The sequence below is a fragment of the Cloeon dipterum genome, chromosome 2, assembly GCF_949628265.1.
Source record: "Cloeon dipterum chromosome 2, ieCloDipt1.1, whole genome shotgun sequence".
In the NCBI taxonomy this organism is placed as follows: Eukaryota; Metazoa; Arthropoda; class Insecta; order Ephemeroptera; family Baetidae; genus Cloeon; species Cloeon dipterum.
Window position 1 is genome coordinate 24,583,237 of NC_088787.1, and position 16,857 is coordinate 24,600,093.

The 16,857-nt window shown below is 37.4% G+C and overlaps 3 protein-coding genes across 15 annotated transcripts in view; all 3 read left to right on the plus strand.

Annotated features, from left to right (window-relative positions):
- LOC135935266 (semaphorin-1A-like) overlaps positions 1-5,549 on the plus strand; it is a 94,748-nt gene extending 89,199 nt beyond the window's left edge. For 7 of the 10 annotated variants that reach the window (XM_065477469.1, XM_065477468.1, XM_065477471.1 and 4 more), the window contains 3 exons: positions 713-911; positions 1,568-1,588; positions 3,144-5,549. In XM_065477469.1, coding sequence (XP_065333541.1) covers positions 713-911; positions 1,568-1,588; positions 3,144-3,315 — 392 coding nt within the window. In that variant the 3' untranslated portion in view covers positions 3,316-5,549. Of the gene's footprint in view, positions 1-712; positions 912-1,206; positions 1,267-1,503; positions 1,589-3,143 lie in introns of all 10 variants that reach the window. The other 3 variants (XR_010574191.1, XM_065477473.1, XM_065477470.1) reach the window with 3 other exon arrangements.
- A 4,570-nt stretch (positions 5,550-10,119) lies between these two features.
- LOC135936556 (uncharacterized protein C13G5.2-like) lies at positions 10,120-13,937 on the plus strand. 4 transcript variants are annotated; one of them, XM_065479412.1, is made up of 9 exons: positions 10,150-10,166; positions 10,224-10,276; positions 10,799-10,887; positions 11,431-11,506; positions 11,575-11,841; positions 12,644-12,786; positions 12,970-13,117; positions 13,168-13,314; positions 13,364-13,937. In XM_065479412.1, exons 2-9 carry the CDS (start codon positions 10,248-10,250, stop codon positions 13,506-13,508), a joined length of 1,044 nt encoding a protein of 347 aa, XP_065335484.1. In that variant the 5' UTR covers positions 10,150-10,166; positions 10,224-10,247; the 3' UTR covers positions 13,509-13,937. The 4 variants fall into 4 exon arrangements, with proteins under 4 accessions (XP_065335485.1, XP_065335487.1, XP_065335486.1 ...); XM_065479413.1 differs by having other exon boundaries at positions 10,120-10,276; positions 12,970-13,111; positions 13,165-13,314; XM_065479415.1 differs by having other exon boundaries at positions 10,122-10,276; positions 13,369-13,937.
- A 124-nt stretch (positions 13,938-14,061) lies between these two features.
- On the plus strand, positions 14,062-16,524 carry LOC135936555 (uncharacterized). The gene is made up of 6 exons (XM_065479411.1): positions 14,062-14,373; positions 14,605-14,704; positions 14,761-15,036; positions 15,155-15,297; positions 15,362-15,503; positions 15,830-16,524. The coding sequence occupies exons 1-6, from the start codon at positions 14,268-14,270 to the stop codon at positions 16,353-16,355; spliced, it is 1,293 nt and encodes a 430-aa protein (XP_065335483.1). The 5' UTR covers positions 14,062-14,267; the 3' UTR covers positions 16,356-16,524.
- Positions 16,525-16,857: the final 333 nt, after the last annotated feature.

Genomic DNA, 16,857 nt, shown 5'->3' on the forward strand with positions numbered 1-16,857 from the left:
ATGAATGAACCAATTTTGTTTCATTTTTCGCGACTTCACAGGCACTTTCTGTTCGTCTCCTTCTCTCTCTCACTCTCTGTTACTGTTGTACAAATATTTCTGTTTGTGGGTGAATGCTTTTTGTGGTTTCTGTGTTATGCGCGGGGCATGAATTCCACACCTCAGTTTGCACGTTTCATTTTACTTTTTTTGGGAGGAAATTTTGCACGAACTCTCGTTACCTTTGGGTGGTGTCAGCTAATAAACAGATACACTCTCTTTGGATAATTATTCAACCGTCATTTTCATAACACGTAATAAACTCTTCCAGAATATTAACAAAAACACCCTGAAAAGCATGCTACACGACCAAATATTAACTCATCCACATAAGCGTTCATCATTAATCAACAAAATACAAATCATTAAAACAAAATTCGCTGAAAATTAAAAAAAAAATAAAAACTCTAAACAAAACGCAGGCACCACAGAAGGGACTGGGGCTTACTAGCTGAAAATATTTTAGTCAGCCTCGAATTAACGTTTTGCCTTTTTTATTCGCATTAATTTTGCATGCCTCCTCTCTCCGGATTAGCTCTCTTGTAGACGGCCTTGATCTCCCGTTCGAGTATAGATATATAGAAGCCGAACAGAAACCCCACGCGCGACACAAGTGGCCCCGCGTCGTCCCCTTGGATCGAGGAAAAATTGACAATTGCTGTGATTGTTGCAGGGCCGAAGCTGCACGCGTCGCAGGAGCGGCCGCAAATCTACTCGGCAGATACGCTGGCCGTGGCCGTGGTGGTGGCCATCGTGGTGGCCCTGGCCATTGGTTTCACCGCCGGATTCGCCATTTCGCGTCGGTGTTGCGGATCCGACGGCGAATACGTATCGACCTATAGGGACCGGCCCTTTCATGAGCACCTCAATAGGTAAGTTGTTTGACTTAGCGCGGCTCCACCAGATTTCTTCTTCCGATTTTTATATATTTATATAAGCCATCCTCCACTATCTATTTCGTGTGCATTCGATTTTTTGGTTTCATTTCCTCTCTCTCACACACACCAATCCCCCGACCCAACAACGATTTTTAACAACCAGTTTATTTGTCGTTATATATTCGATTGAATTCAATTATTCTCCTCTCTACCATCTATCTAAACCTCTCTTTCTCTAAAAATCCACACATGCAACGGCAGTTTATTAATGACCAATATTGAAATGTAGGGATTGGATTGCTGGCGAGGATGAGAAAACAATGAAATATTTCTATCCGTAGATGAAAATGTAAATACCAAGTTTTTCATCTCAAAATTACTATGTGTTCTTGCAAAACTACGCAAATGAGGATTGTCTCTTCAGTTCTACTCTTTCGTTCGAATGCTTTTTTGTATTTAATATATATATAAATATTTATTTACTCTCTCTATCCTCCTGTCTTTTCTTCTCCTCGATTTCGATGCTCTTTGTTTTTCTCTCTCCTGATTTTTGGGGGTCTGTAGTGGTCTATCATCTTGTTTGCAGGTAAGCCGATTTCAAAGTCTCAGTCCTCCAATCTCTCTATATGGTGATGTTCCTATTTGAGCAGCGAGAGCTTTAAGCAGACGAGGTGAATTGACTGTTCTTATGTATACGCAATCAGCCTCCATATATATATTACAAATCTCTTGAGAAACAATTTATTGCCAATAGCTCTGTCAAGTCAATTCGTATTCTAATGTGTACATTTTGATGAGAGAAACAAACAATGAATCGCTCGTCTCACCAGCACATCATCAAAAACTGTGTCTCTAAAATTCGTAAAACATGGTTCCAATCATTTTGACACCATAAACGCTTTGCATAACAGCTTTTTTATCATTCACTCAACGAAACCGGCGCTTCGGTTTTCAAAATACTTGGGACCACAAGACTCTCTACTACACTTTCCTTCTCTGGTTTCTTTCCGTGGTAGCCTCTTTTCTGTTGGATGCTCTTGGTGTTTGGGCATGCTGTATTATAAATATTTTCGTTGCAACAAAACAGCTTATTCTCAGGAGCACTGCACGCGGACCGAGTGAATTCATCATCAGTATGCCACCTGCCGGGCTGATGTGCTCTACCGGTTGCATACGCCTCTATCTATATTCAAATTAATTTGAGGACCCCTAAACACATTTAATGAAGGGACATTCTATCCTGTTACGAAATTTTTTTGTTAAGGAACAAACTTCCCTGTTTTTGGTGTTAGGGAAACTAATTTGTATAACATCATATGGGCGTCGATAGTTTTTTGTGTATAGCAAAAAATCTTGGAATCAGGGAGGTTTGGAATCTCCGTTGATGAATGGGTGCAAAAGAGAACAGCTAGTATGTATGTACATTGTATCCCTATTAATTATCAGGGAAGTAGAAATCCGGTTGCGACTCTGTTACCGTGATTGTTGGGCTACTTGAATTTTTGGTTGATATATAGCCAAATCACCAGCAAAAAAATCAACAGTAAATCCATCGCTAATATAGCGGCAAATCACAAAAATTCCAACAGCTAGTCGAATTTTCCTGTCAACCATATACTTTTTGCCTGCGTTTTAGTTGAAAAATGGGAATAGGGAAAAAATTATTTTCTTATTAAAATTTACATAACCATTATTCTCAACGAAAATTGCTGCTCACTGAGGTCCAGGATTTTTCACGTGTTTTACCTTCAATCAATCAAATTGATTTTATCTGGGGTTCTTTACAAGCTAATAATTAAATTCTAAAAAACCTTTCATTTTGTGCTATTACGTTCATTGCCCATTTCCATTGCTCCAATAATCTAAATACATTATTGCACGAGTCTGTATATTTGGTATATTTTTAGAAAAAAGGTCCCTAAAATGCAACCTATCTGACATCAAATAGGGGTCATCAATTCTCACGCGTCAGTTGCACTGCTCCTAACGACCAGCAAGCTGGTAGCTTTAGCCGACCTGATTGTCCCAACCCCGTCCCCACTTAACTGTGTCGTCCTGAGTAAACCACCAAATAAGGTAGAGGACGGTGCCCGTCTCTGTTGTGCGCGTTCTAACCCTGGAAAATCGATGTGTTGCACGTGCCCTCCGCCCCTTGCCGACGCCGATTGCATTTGTCTTGAGGCGCCGTAACTGATTAGGGGGCGCGACCCCGTTGCGCTGTTGCAGCTTCCCAGGTCACGACGGAGCTCTGAACGACTCTGCCTACCTGCCGCCGTGCTCGAACAACAAGCCCATCAACCTGGTGCTGAACGTGCCGCCGAAGAACGCGAACGGCAAGAACGCCAACTCGTCGGCCGAGAACAAGCCGGTGCAGAAGGTCAAGAAGACCTACATTTAGTGCTGACTGCTGCTCCGCCTGCTCGCGTGGCGCCACAAGAAGGTTTTGTGACTTTTGAGATGAATGTGCCTCCTGTAAGATTTATGCTAGACTTTCGGACGACAAGAGCCTTTTGAGTCTATTCCGTGTTGTTGGCCAGACTTTCCGTTGTGCACTCGAGACGTTCAAAAGCGGTGACACTGTTATTTGATATAAATAAATAATTAAAGCAAATGATGTTGTGCAAGCAGACACGTGAGCGAGAGAAATAGGAATGGTTGTCTCTAGTTTTGTGCACGCGGTGAGTTTTATTATTGAAGAATGTCGTGTAAATAATGCGTAAATCGACGGTTCTTTATATCTATACATACACAGACAAAAACAGATAATTATTATAAAGCCGACGGGAGCAAAGAAGTGAATTGTGATTGCGAACGAGGAATGCATGCGAAAATAAAAACTACTCTAAGCTTGTACTCGCAAACGGTCAGTTCCAGACGAGAGTGGACAACGCTGTACATATTGAAAGGTTGCGCGCATGACGACGAGAACACGCCCACGTTAACTGGGAATTTTCATGTTGAATGACTGATTATTATTACTACACATGCATATTATTGCTATGAAAATATATACCGAGTCGCAGACTTTGCGTTTCGTACATGTAAATGCAAATGAGATATTTTTTCTGCTGTGTAACCGTAACCACCCACCCACCCAACCAACCAACCAATCTTTTCGCGCGACAGTACAATTTTGATTTCGACGCCGGGTTTTGTTGTCTCATTTTTCGCTGAGGACGGAACTCGTGCAGTGATTCAGTAAACGCAAGTTAAGAAGCAGAAATGTAATAAGATTATATAGGCCTATACTACACACTACACGCTACGAGACGAGAGTAACTCGATCGCTGGAGATAGGGATAAAAAGGTCAATGTCATTTTGTATAATAATTAATTTACCCGCATACCTATCATACCCTCTAAAGAGAAACTGTACTAGACGTGGTGGTCAATCTTTTTTCTATGATCAAACAATTCGATTGCCGCCTTTTGCGGTCCGCTCGCTGCGACAAAAATTTCCAAGTCAGAATCTCCATCTGATATATAATGTCTTGTTAAATATAGACTGTGATTTAAATCATTTTAAAAGCCCTGCAATCAATTTCGAACCATTTGGTTGTCCCACAACTTGATTCCCTTTCAAAGGTCAAATCTGATTCTGGTCGCCGCGAAGTGGAAACAAATCGAGAGGATATATAATATTTGGCCACCGACGGCATAAAATTGACCATGTACTTGACAAAATAGACGAAGCTTTGAAAATGACGGCATAATCCAATCATTGTTCATTTTGTAAGAGAAGATTCACTCGCGCTCGTTCACACTTTTGATACAAAAAAAAATAAGCGAAAGAAACGGTCACTCTGTGCTGCGTACACTGTGTTGTATTCATTTTGTTCCAAAGAAGTTAATTGATAAGTTTGTCCGCCGACTCTGGCTCGTGACCTGGGCTTTGCTGCCGTTTTTTGAGACCCGCCTACACGCAAATTGCCATTTTGTGATCTCCCCCTGAGATGGAAATACTCTTTTTTGGCTCCTATTATTTTTCTACTCAAAAGCCCAGCGCTCGAGAGCAGAGTCGCACTTTCTGAAGCCGTCGCCGCCTCTCCAATAATTGTAAAGCCCGACAGGCGGCGCCGCCTTTCAGATTTCAATGCTCATACGTTTTGTTTTAATTACTGGGTACGTGACTTGGTTTATCAAAGATAAGTCAGCTGAATATTGGCGCATTACCTGCGTGCTGCTATTACGTATTTGACTTACAGGGCGTTTACACTGAACAAATATGAATTGTACATTATCTTGATAAAAAGCAGATTTGCCAAATTAAAGTTAGTGTTTTTTCACACTCACTCTTTCGACAAGGTTCATCTGTTAAATTGCTAGATGTCAGGAAAAAACAGTATAATGTTCAATTTAATTTTTTATACTACGTGAATAAATATGCCGCGTTCTGTTGCGATTCAAAAGGAAAACACTTGCACAAGATGTTTTCATTCACTGCGTATGCCTACTGAGAAGTTTTAGAAAAATAACGTGGATATAAAACACACACACACACACTGTTCTATATTAAGATGTAATGTAAGATCTCTGCGCTCTTTTGTATTAATGTATTATAAAATGGATTATAATTGTGCCCATCAAGTAAACTCCCTGTAAAAAATAAAAATAAAGGATTTTTAAAAACAATTTTACTCTGCTTCTTTTCACTTCTACTTTATACAGTTAACCTCTACCCCCAGACTGAACAGAAAAAGCTCATAAATTAGGGGCTGAAACCGGCAGCCGAAACAAAAGTTGAATTGGACACTTTACTGTGTAAATCAGTCGAAGAATTAACAGCTCGGAGCTCACCACAGAAGCTGAATTTTCTACTGACAAAATACTTATTGTGATCATATTGTCACGAATAGAAGTTTCTTTGGGGCGAAGGAGAAATAAGCTGATTATTTTGTTTAAAATCAATTAAAAACTGTCAGATTCAATTCTAAATGACGAGTGGCGATTAAATCATAAATTTCAGTTCTTGCGGTTAGTCATTTACAATCATACTCAATACTCAACATATATATACGATTTGGTCTTCAATCGACGCGAGCATTCGCTCTTGCCGGCTCACAAACATTTTCAATAGTGAATTACAAATATATCCCTTAGATGGCGAAACATAACAGTCATACTAGAAATTCAACGAGTGATTACAATTAATTACTCGTTACAATATTATATGATTTTATTTTTCGCTGACATAAAAAAATCATACATTACACAGGAAATCATGCGAATTTAAAATCAAGGGAGCTAAGCATAGTACATTTTTTGCTTTTTTTAAATAAATTATCATATATATGGAAGGATCTAAATCAAGTGACACCCCCCTTGGCAAGTGGTCTTCAGATTTTGATGAAATTCGGTGGAGATGTTGCCTTAGGGGACCTAAGTTGAACCCTAAAATATTAGGTGAAAATTCCAAAAATTGCCCATTTTACAGGGGTTCAAAATTTGAGATTTTTGAAAAAGGTGATGTTTTCGACGATTTGTAACTTTGACTCTGTTTGTGGTAAACACAAAAATTTTGTATCCAAAATGATCTACGTTTAACGCCAAACAACCTCCCCAAGATAAAAAACTTCGTAGGTCAAAGGTCAAGGTCACTAAATTGGGGTCAAACTTTTCGAAAAAATCCCACATACCCTAGTACATAAAATTTTGAAAATTCAAAATAGCCAAAATGTGCCTCATATCCATGGTAACAACATATAAAAAATTGGCGAGAGTTATTTTTTTCTTTTTCGAGATATTTTGAATTGAGTGTTGAAAATCGATGTTTTCCGGGTCTTTTGATCGCAAATAAAATCACGTTTTCCGCTTAATCTCAGCTTCTATGGGTCCGATTTAGAAAAACCGCACACCATTTGATACGTAATGACCTCCCCTAGGTAATGCAAGTGATCATAAGGGTGCCCACCCCCTTCGAACCCTTAACCGCCCCTGGAAATCCGAAAAAAATATTTTATCATATATTTACTATCTCAATCGATTAATTAAGCAAAATATTAATCAAATATGTTCCAAAATAATTAAAATATAAAATATTTATATTTTCTTTGTAAAAATAATTTGAATAAAAATTATTTAAGTTTATTTTAAATATATAATAATTTTGCATTATTTGTTTATTCAAAAAGACTGAATTTTTATATTTTTATAAATGAATTTTTGAAAATATTTTCTATTCTAGTTTTTATTTTATTATTATAAATAAATGCAACTATTAAAATATTAGTTTAACCATTGGCATTTGGTAAAAATTGTGTGTTTAAAACATTGTTGCTAATGGTCGCATTTCTTTATATTTATAAAAACACTGTAAAATAGAAAATATATTCGAAAATTCATTGTAAAAATAACAAAGTTCAGTCATTTTGAATAAACAAAAAACGCAAAATTATTATGTATATATTTAAAATAAACTTAAATAATTTTTAATGAGCAATTTTCCTTTTTTGAAGTTATTTTTACAAAGATAATAGAAATATTTTATATTTTAAATATTTTGGAGCATGTTTGATTAGTATTTTGCTTAATTAATCGATTTAGATAGTAAATATATGAAAAAAATATTTTTTTCGGATTTCCAGGGGGTGGTTAAGGGTTCGAAGGGGGTGGGCACCCTTATGCTCACTTGCATTACCTGTGGGGAGGTTATTACGTATCAAATGGTGTGCGGTTATTCTAAATCGGACCCATAGAAGCTGAGATTAAGCGGAAAACGTGTTTTTATTTGCGATCAAAAGCAGAGTTCGCAAAAACACGCATTTTTCCGGAAAAACCCACTGCATTGCAAAAAACTGTTTTTTGCGGGTTTTTCTGCAAATTTGCGAATTTTTCCGAAACACATGCATTCTTATGGAAAATCAAAAATTCTCATGATGGATGGCCAAAAGTAGGGAGCAGTTATTCGCGAGATTGGAGGTCAATTGGACGCGATTTTTCAGCGTAGAAATTTTTAGGTTGCAGTTATATTTGCTTAAAGTGCTTGTTAATAGATGGTGAAATTCCAAATTTGAAGCTCGGGAATGGGGGCGTTCCCTATTTTTTCGGTATCTCAAAAATACCCGAAAAACGAATTGTGTTAATGAATTCTAAACTGCAACTCTTGACTGCATTGAGGTATCACCTTGAAATTTTCACTACCCAACCTAGTTTTTGATCCTGAACAACTTTTCCATTTACAAAAAATTCGCAGGTCGAAGGTCAAGGTCACCTTTTGCGACCTTTTTTTGAAAATTCAAAATTAAGGGATGATAGCCCCCTACGATTTTTTTGGGGTTCAGGGCTGAAATGTAGCCCGTGAAATTCTGCAAAAGCACACCAAGTTTCATAGGTGCAATCGCGAAACTTTTGCTGCAATTCGAATTTGAAGTTTGAAAACCTGCTCGAGGCCGCTTTACCGCGCGTGGACTTTGAGCAGCGAGTTCACCTCTTGTTCTTCAAGTTGATTTTTTTCGCATTTCACTTGCTTAGAAACACCAATGGGGCCTAGGGTAGACCAAGGAAGGTCAGATTCGACCTTCAGGGTCTGTCCCTGACGTGACCCTGAGATCCGAAATATCGAAAATTTCCAATTTCATCGAACTTGGTGTCCTTTAATAGGTTTTCACCGATGTACAGCTCAAATATACAGCCAAAACTGCCGAATGACAATCCTGAAACCGGTTCTTGAAATAATTGTGGTAGCCATTAATACAGACGTCATGTGTGAAATGGTCAAAATTTTGAAATTTTTAATTTATGAAAAGTTACTTCTTATTTGCACATATGAAGTATAATATGTGCTGATAATAAAGGATCTTATTCTTCATACTATGAAAAAATGTTATTAAATGCAATAACAAATAATCTACTTTTAAAAACTAAAAAAAATTAATTCCTTACTTTTTTAAGTAAAAATTTTAAACATGTACTTTTTTTGTTATTGCTCTAAATAAATATTTGTTAACTTTGTAAAAAAAACGATCGGTTTTTTTAAAACTCAATATAAACTTCGTGTGTACAAAACAGAAGAATCATATCATAAATTTAAGATTTCAAAATTTAACCATTTTTGACGTCTGGATTTTTGGCGCGTACCCCAAATATTTCAAGAACCGGTTTCAGGATTGTAATTCGGCAATTCTGGCTGTTTATTTGAGCTGTACATCGGTGAAAACCTATTAAAGGACACCAAGTTCGATGAAATTGGAAATTTTCGATATTTCGGATCTCAGGGTCACGTCAGGGACAGACCCTGAAGGTCGAATCTGACCTTCCTTGGTCTACCCTAGGCCCCATTGGTGTTTCTAAGCAAGTGAAATGCGAAAAAAATCAACTTGAAGAACAAGAGGTGAACTCGCTGCTCAAAGTCCACGCGCGGTAAAGCGGCCTCGAGCAGGTTTTCAAACTTCAAATTCGAATTGCAGCAAAAGTTTCGCGATTGCACCTATGAAACTTGGTGTGCTTTTGCAGAATTTCACGGGCTACATTTCAGCCCTGAACCCCAAAAAAATCGTAGGGGGCTATCATCCCTTAATTTTGAATTTTCAAAAATAGGTCGCAAAAGGTGACCTTGACCTTCGACCTGCGAATTTTTTGTAAATGGAAAAGTTGTTCAGGATCAAAAACTAGGTTGGGTAGTGAAAATTTCAAGGTGATACCTCAATGCAGTCAAGAGTTGCAGTTTAGAATTCATTAACACAATTCGTTTTTCGGGTATTTTTGAGATACCGAAAAAATAGGGAACGCCCCCATTCCCGAGCTTCAAATTTGGAATTTCACCATCTATTAACAAGCACTTTAAGCAAATATAACTGCAACCTAAAAATTTCTACGCTGAAAAATCGCGTCCAATTGACCTCCAATCTCGCGAATAACTGCTCAGGGATTTTTCAAAAACATCAAAATCAGTATTAGAGCCACTGGTTCCACCAAGAGTCAGAAAATTTTAACTCTCTGCATATAATTTCTGAAATTTCAAACTCTTTTCAAGCGAAAATTGACTATTTTCGGGTTAAATTCGGGAAAATGCGGAAAAACCCAAGCTGGTGGGTTTTTCCAGCCGGTTTTTTGCGCAAAAAACCAGTGGTGCATTTTGCGCATTGCAAAATTGGCGAACCCTGCTCTCAACACATACACGCCAAGTTTTATGCAGTAGGCGTGGCTTAATTCCCGCATGACTACATCGTGTTGCGCAGGTCAAAATTAACACATCATGCCCAGTGCACAAACGCTGCGAACGCAGAAGACCTAACTTTCGATGTTATTCTGGGGAAGTACCAAGATACGTCACCTTCACCTACCTAGTCCCTAAATTTCTAAATTACAGGAGGATCGGCGACCGGCATATGGATGGACGGGTGTAGCTTATTGATATACGCGTATGTATGGTATTATTTATTTTTATCTATGTACATAATGTAAGGAATTGCCAAAACAAATTGTATCTATGTATGTATTATCTTATCAATTTAATGAACATTATTCCTCCTAATCTGACTATATTGACCTTAATGAATGTGGAGTGCTTTTTTTGTGTTTTGTTCTCTGATACGGTAGACGTGAGAGTAGTATATAGATTAAAGTATTAAGGTTATGGGGGACTCGCACTTTTCGCCCAACACTCACATTCTCGCTAGGATAGGGCATTACATTGATTCTTCCCATCAAAAAACGAGAAGTGTGAGTGAGCGGAAAGTGTGAGTCCCGCATATGTATATGTAATACATAAGGACAGGAAAGTGTGATTGGCCAAAATTAGAATTTATTGTATGTGAGCAGACTTAAAATTTGTAGTTCCTAATGATAATTTCTGCATTTTAAGCGGATTAAGCGCAGTGGTTCACTAAATGTACTATCATACATTATACATAATAATTATTAATTATCATTAATATTTTCAGGACTGTTATAAATATTCTGTGTCCTTTCCTGGTACTTCCTGGTCCCTGCTCTGGAAAGATGGCAACTAATAATTGCGAGAAAAATGATAGTGAGTTCATATGGTTGTTTATTATTATTTTTGTTGGCTTAAATTTTCACAAAAATTCTTTTGATACTTTTTCATGTTGATTGGTAAGAAAGTTTTCAAAAACCTCTATCTCAAGAAGCAGAATCAAGCAGAATGTTTGCCCTTGTAGGCCCCCAATTATATAATACAACTGCAGACCTGCTCCTCCGATTCTCAAACCTGTAATATGGAAATTTCCATGCAATCGTGACATCATCAAAATTATGCTCTTAAAAGCTTTTTGGCGTGGAACAAAAAGAGCAACGATGTAAAAAAAATTGAAATTAGCGCTGTTCAATTTTTCCTATATTGATGTTCTGATTTAATTACAAAATGTAATTTGACCTATCAAAATTAATTTGAGTACATACATATAAATTTGGTAAAGGTATAGTTTCTGCCAGTTACATAACTCGCCAGTTCTTATGAGAATCCCATGTTAAATTAGGGGTGGCGAAAACTGACTTTTCCATACATAATAGTAAAACACATTTCATCACTAAAAAGTTAGATTTTAAATTCCAGCCACGTCTAACAGTGAGAGCAAGACCTGGTGGGGCTATGCTAGTGGAGTTTCTGGGGCCATGTATGCCCCAGTCAAGTGAGAAAAGATATATTTATATTATCGATATGTATCATAGTTACAGCATTCTTCTCTTCCTTTTTCAGGTATGTGCTGCTTCGGGGCAGAGACCTTTCTAAGTCAACTGTGTTTGGCGTGAAGGACAGAGTGCATGGCTGGGTTTTCAGGATTGACAATCCCCACAAGGGCACTGACTTCAATCACATGAACGTGAGGCATAGGTTCACCCAGAGACCTGACCCGCACACCAGGCTGCCTCCAGGCACCACCGTCCTTGGCAAGGCAGTCACCAGCTTCACGGATATTGCTGGTCCAGTTCTTTTCACCGCTGCTGTTGTGCATGACACTACCAAGTAAGATTGCATATTTCATGCTAAATTTTCCATTTTAAATTTAAAATCACATTAATAAAATTCACATTCACAAAATAATTATTTTTTATCCATTGTGCATGAATAAAGGGAATAAAATTATTTTTTTAAAACAAGCATTCACAGTGTTGCAAAAAACCCGCATTTTAAAAAAATGCAGTGCAGTGGTAAAATTAGTTTTTTTTTTTCAGTTTTACCAGTTCCTTGCAGGCAATATTGTCACGTTATTTTTCAATAATTTACTAATTATTAGCATATAACCTTGACTTGAAAAATTGTCAGCGGAAATTTTTTGGAGAAATCGAGGCAGCAAAATGGAAATTTAAAAGAAAATATCTGCACAGTGGAGGAAATTTGGAGCACTCCGACCAAAATTTTAAATTTTAACTGAAGAAAAATAGAATAAATTCGTTTCTTGCAATTCTTGCGCAAGAAATAGGTAAAAATTGAGTGGTGAAATGAACCGGGCGGTAAGCAAATGCAACCCTGAGCATTCATCTTACTAAAATCAATTTTTTTACTTCCTTGCAACTTCCTTTTATTCTACTGGTGGTTATACATTGTTAATTAGCTATCCAATAAAAGTCATTTATCCAAATGCTTACTTTTTGTTAAGACTATTTAAAACATAATTAAACTTCTTTGTTCAAACTGAGGAGTGGGGATATGCTTATTTAGCTTTTTTGAAATTGAGTTCCTCAATATTCTGTAAATCATTTCTCATTCCAAATTTTTCAGCTTGAAAGTAAACCACAATTTCTAAGATAATAATCTAATGTGGTAGGATCGGAAAGGCAGCATACAATGATCTAAAGGAGCACCAAACTCTTGGATCAGAGACTGCCAAAAGTACTGCCTCCGTGGCAGCTGTTTGGACTGGTGGATTTGCTGGCGGCTATATTGGGTCTAAGCTGGGATACTTTGCTGGTGCGTTGAAATTTTGTTATCTGTTTGCCATTTATTCTTGCCACTTGGTTCATGATGTCGTAGAAGCATCTTTATAACATGATACGTGATATACTTTCTAACAATCTGATAGTTAAAAATACATTTCCACTGCTTTGAGACTAATCCTGTGATATTAGAAGCCTTAATTTCAAATTCTTACAGGAGGATTGATTGGTTCCTGTCTTTGGGGAGTTGGGTTTGTGCCTGGCTCGGCCCTTGGCGCTGTTGTTGGCACATACCTTGGAGGAGCTGCAGCCGCTGGCAAAGCCCGGGAAGCTGCAGAAAATGCTGTGGATCACTACAAGTATGTGTGATTAAAACTGCTAGTCTGATCAACTATATTGATGGTTGTTCAAGCAGAGTAGCAGAAAACCAGCCTTCCTGGAATGGCGTGTACTCGGCCGTGTCGCAAAATAGTGCTTTCTTGTGGAATAACTCTCGTCAGTACGCAGCTGCTCTGTTTCCAGGACAAAGTCAAATCGTCAAAGCTGCTGCAGATAATTCAAAGTAAGAAAAAGTCCTGATTATTAGAGGAGTTAATTTATTATTTGGTGAGGATAGGGTTGCAGAAAAGTGGACTTACTGGAACGCGCTGTCATCCAAAAGCATTTACTTGTGGAACACATGTCGACAGTACGCATCCTCTCGGACTACAGGACAAAATTAAACTAAGATTAATGCTATTTAAGAGCAAGCTATGATTGATGATTGCCAGTGGGCTTTGTTCATCAAGAAGCAGGCTATAATTTGTCACTGATGCTATTTTTGGTGTAAAAAAAGTTAATTCCAAAGGTGCTTGTTTGTGAACACTTAATTATGGTGGCCCCACACTTTTCGCCAAATTGCGACTTTTCAGTAGCATATTGCATTCTTCCCATAGTGAGAATGAGAAGTGTAAAGTGAGCGGAAAGTGTTAGTCCACCATATTAAAATCTTAACAGAATCATAAATTAAGAATTAAATTAGATTTATAGAAACTACTGACATGAGTGTTATATAAATAATGGTATTATAATAATATAATAATAATTTTAAGTAAATAAATTCAATTATAATTATTATTATTAATAAACATTTGATTTCTTTGAGCTCTGAAATTCTAAAAATAAAATGAGAAATGATATATATTTTTTTAAAAAGAGTTAATTTTTTATCCCATGAGTGAAGCAGGAACGTTTCTTTGTTGAGATTAGTTATTTAAGAACTGAGCATAATTCACATTTTTGCATATTTATTCATTTTCAGTTACTTTGGCAATCAAGTCTTTATCATTATTATCGCAGTGTTACTGACCTTATCTTGAAGAGAGTGGGAAATTCAGTGGGGCAATTTAGGGGAAAAACCAAAACAAGATGTGCTTAAGCACCAGCAGCTTTTATGCTTTTATAACAGTTATTGCTTTCCATGCACATGGATCATCACATAAAGTGCACACGGATTTTGTAAAAGAATAATTAGTCATGGGTACTGTTATTACTGATGAAGACACTAAATTGGAAAGATGGGAGCTTTTCTTCCGGTGGATATCATTAAATCTTGAGCAAGGCAAACCTGTTGCATTTATCTGTAAGTATGAAATATTATTACTAGTTTATTCTCATCTAGTCTTAATACAAGTATTATAGTACAAGTAAAATAGTCATTAACATCTTAAAGCAATATTTTTTGTGATTTGAATATATCGTGATTTTCCAAAGTATTGCTTGCCAGTTGGGTAATATTTGGCCAAAAATCTAATCTAAAGAATTATTTTGTAAATGGTGAGATGTGCTCAAATTTGTCCTCTTTGTCCTAAAGATGCACCTGAAGGTCCTTATCGTAGAGGTGCTCCTTCAAGTTCTGGCGCTGGCAGTGCTCTAGCCGCAGGATTGGCTTCAGCAAAATATATACCTTCCAGGTGAAATTTTTCCTACTTGTACATAGGAGTGGTGATTGACAGTTGTTTTCCACTAGATACCAACTTCTTGCTGGAAAGTTTCTGTCCAAATCAACTACCTTTGGTATTAGAGACGTGACCGCCGGACGCAAAGGCTGGATCTTCCGAGTTGACAACCCGCACATTGGACAAGAAGTAAATCACCTCAACATCAACCCCAAATTCAGTGGTGTGAATGACCCACACATAGCTCTGCCACCAGGAACTGCCGCTGTTGGCAACGCTGCCACCAAAGTCATTCGAGTTGCTGGCGCAGCTGCCATGGTAGCTGCAGTCGCTGTGGATTCATACAGGTACCGAAAGCTTTTGGAAACATATAAAACGAAGATATTCAGAATGCGACGTTCTCAATTTTATAATATCTTATTTATATTTTTCTAATAATCACAAATATTCTCTCAATCTGTTTAGAATTGGCAAAGCTGTTAAAAACGACTTGGATGAAAAAAACGCACTTGGTTTCAAGACTGCAAAGACTTCAGCATCTGTTGCTTCAGGGTGGGGTGGAGGCATTACTGGTGCAGTAGTAGGCAATTCTTTGGGAGCAACTGTTGGTAATACTTTGAGTTTTAATTTAAATGTAATCCTGTCCCTACATTTGAATCTATTTTACTCAAGGAGGAGCAATCGGTGCCCTATTTGGAGGAGTAGCTGCTGTGCCTGGAGCGGCAATTGGATCTCTGGTTGGTGGTTTGCTGCTTGGTGTCACTGGAGGAGTGACAGGGAGTTTGGCAGCTGAAGCTGTTGCTGAATCAATAAGGTGAATGAATTTAAGTTAAGGCATTATTCAGCATACAATTTATTGGCCCATATATGTACTATTCAAATGAGACAATTGCGCTGAATGCAAGGTGATTCCTATTCAAAAAATTTTCTCTTCAATTAATCATGTTTTTGTCAAATTAATTGGTCACATATTATCAAACCAATATGTAACACAAATAATTAATATGCAAAGAATATGTATCAAATAGTTACATAAAAAGATTCAACACTAGGCGGATTCCACATTGGAAAAAATACAAAAAAAAATACAATCTTGTTTCTTGTTTTCAATTCAACTACATAAAGTTTATCATTTTGCAGAGGAGGCGTACGCGGGGTCATTCGCGAAGCTGGCAAACGCTTGATTGTCATTGAGCAGTCGTTCACTCCTGAGACCAAAGACCACGAGGAACAATGGCTGAAGGTGCTCCAGGATACCGTCTTTCTGATACTGAACGAGCGCAAGATGTGCGTCGCCACTTTTCAGCCTTTGGATGAAGTGTTTTCGCAGAGAATCTTGGATAGTCTGGAGCCTCATAACTACGTTGGCTTGGCCATTGCTGAAGGCACCATGTCGCGGACCATTACCAACGAGGCCTGCAACACTCCGCAGTTCTTTTTCTCCGCCATGGCATTCACCTCATGCGATGTGCAGCTGGCAGAACTGGAAGAGCTGATTGGTTGCAGTGAAACAGACATTCCTGCAAGTATTGCAAACGAGTACATCTTCATGAACAGCTTTGGCACCAAACTTCTCTGGCTCAATCCAAGATCTGGAACTGCAGAGGCAATTCTGTTTCTAAATAAATATCTAAGCAAATGTTTGAAACTACCAGCTAAAAATTAGGAAAGTTTTGTTGAAAACATGATTTGTTTTTGTAAGGGTTAGTGTAGTTTGGGGATCTCTGCTTTTGTTTCAAAAGCTTTTAAATAATATTAACTATAACCATTTTAAAACTTCTTGATGTCATGTAGTGGAGCCCAACGGAATCAAAATAAAGCTTTATTTTAACATACATTTGCAGGTTGTTATTTGGCTATCCTTGCTGATTCCGAAATGAAAATCTTTGATTTTGTTTCCATCATTGCTAGATTATGTATTTATTCAACTTAATAATATTTATTATCGGTCACAAACTAGGGAAATATGTTATGCTAGATGACAATTTTCTACTCCTCAAGAGCTTTCTAACTGACAGGAAATCATCGTTTATTTGTGGAAGGGTTAGAGTTGTTAAGGATCTATGCTTTTGTTTCATAAGCTTTTCAATTTGATCTATAGCCATTATAGAACTTCTTAATTTCATATTGTAGAGTCCACCAGATTCAAAATAAAGATTATTTTTAAC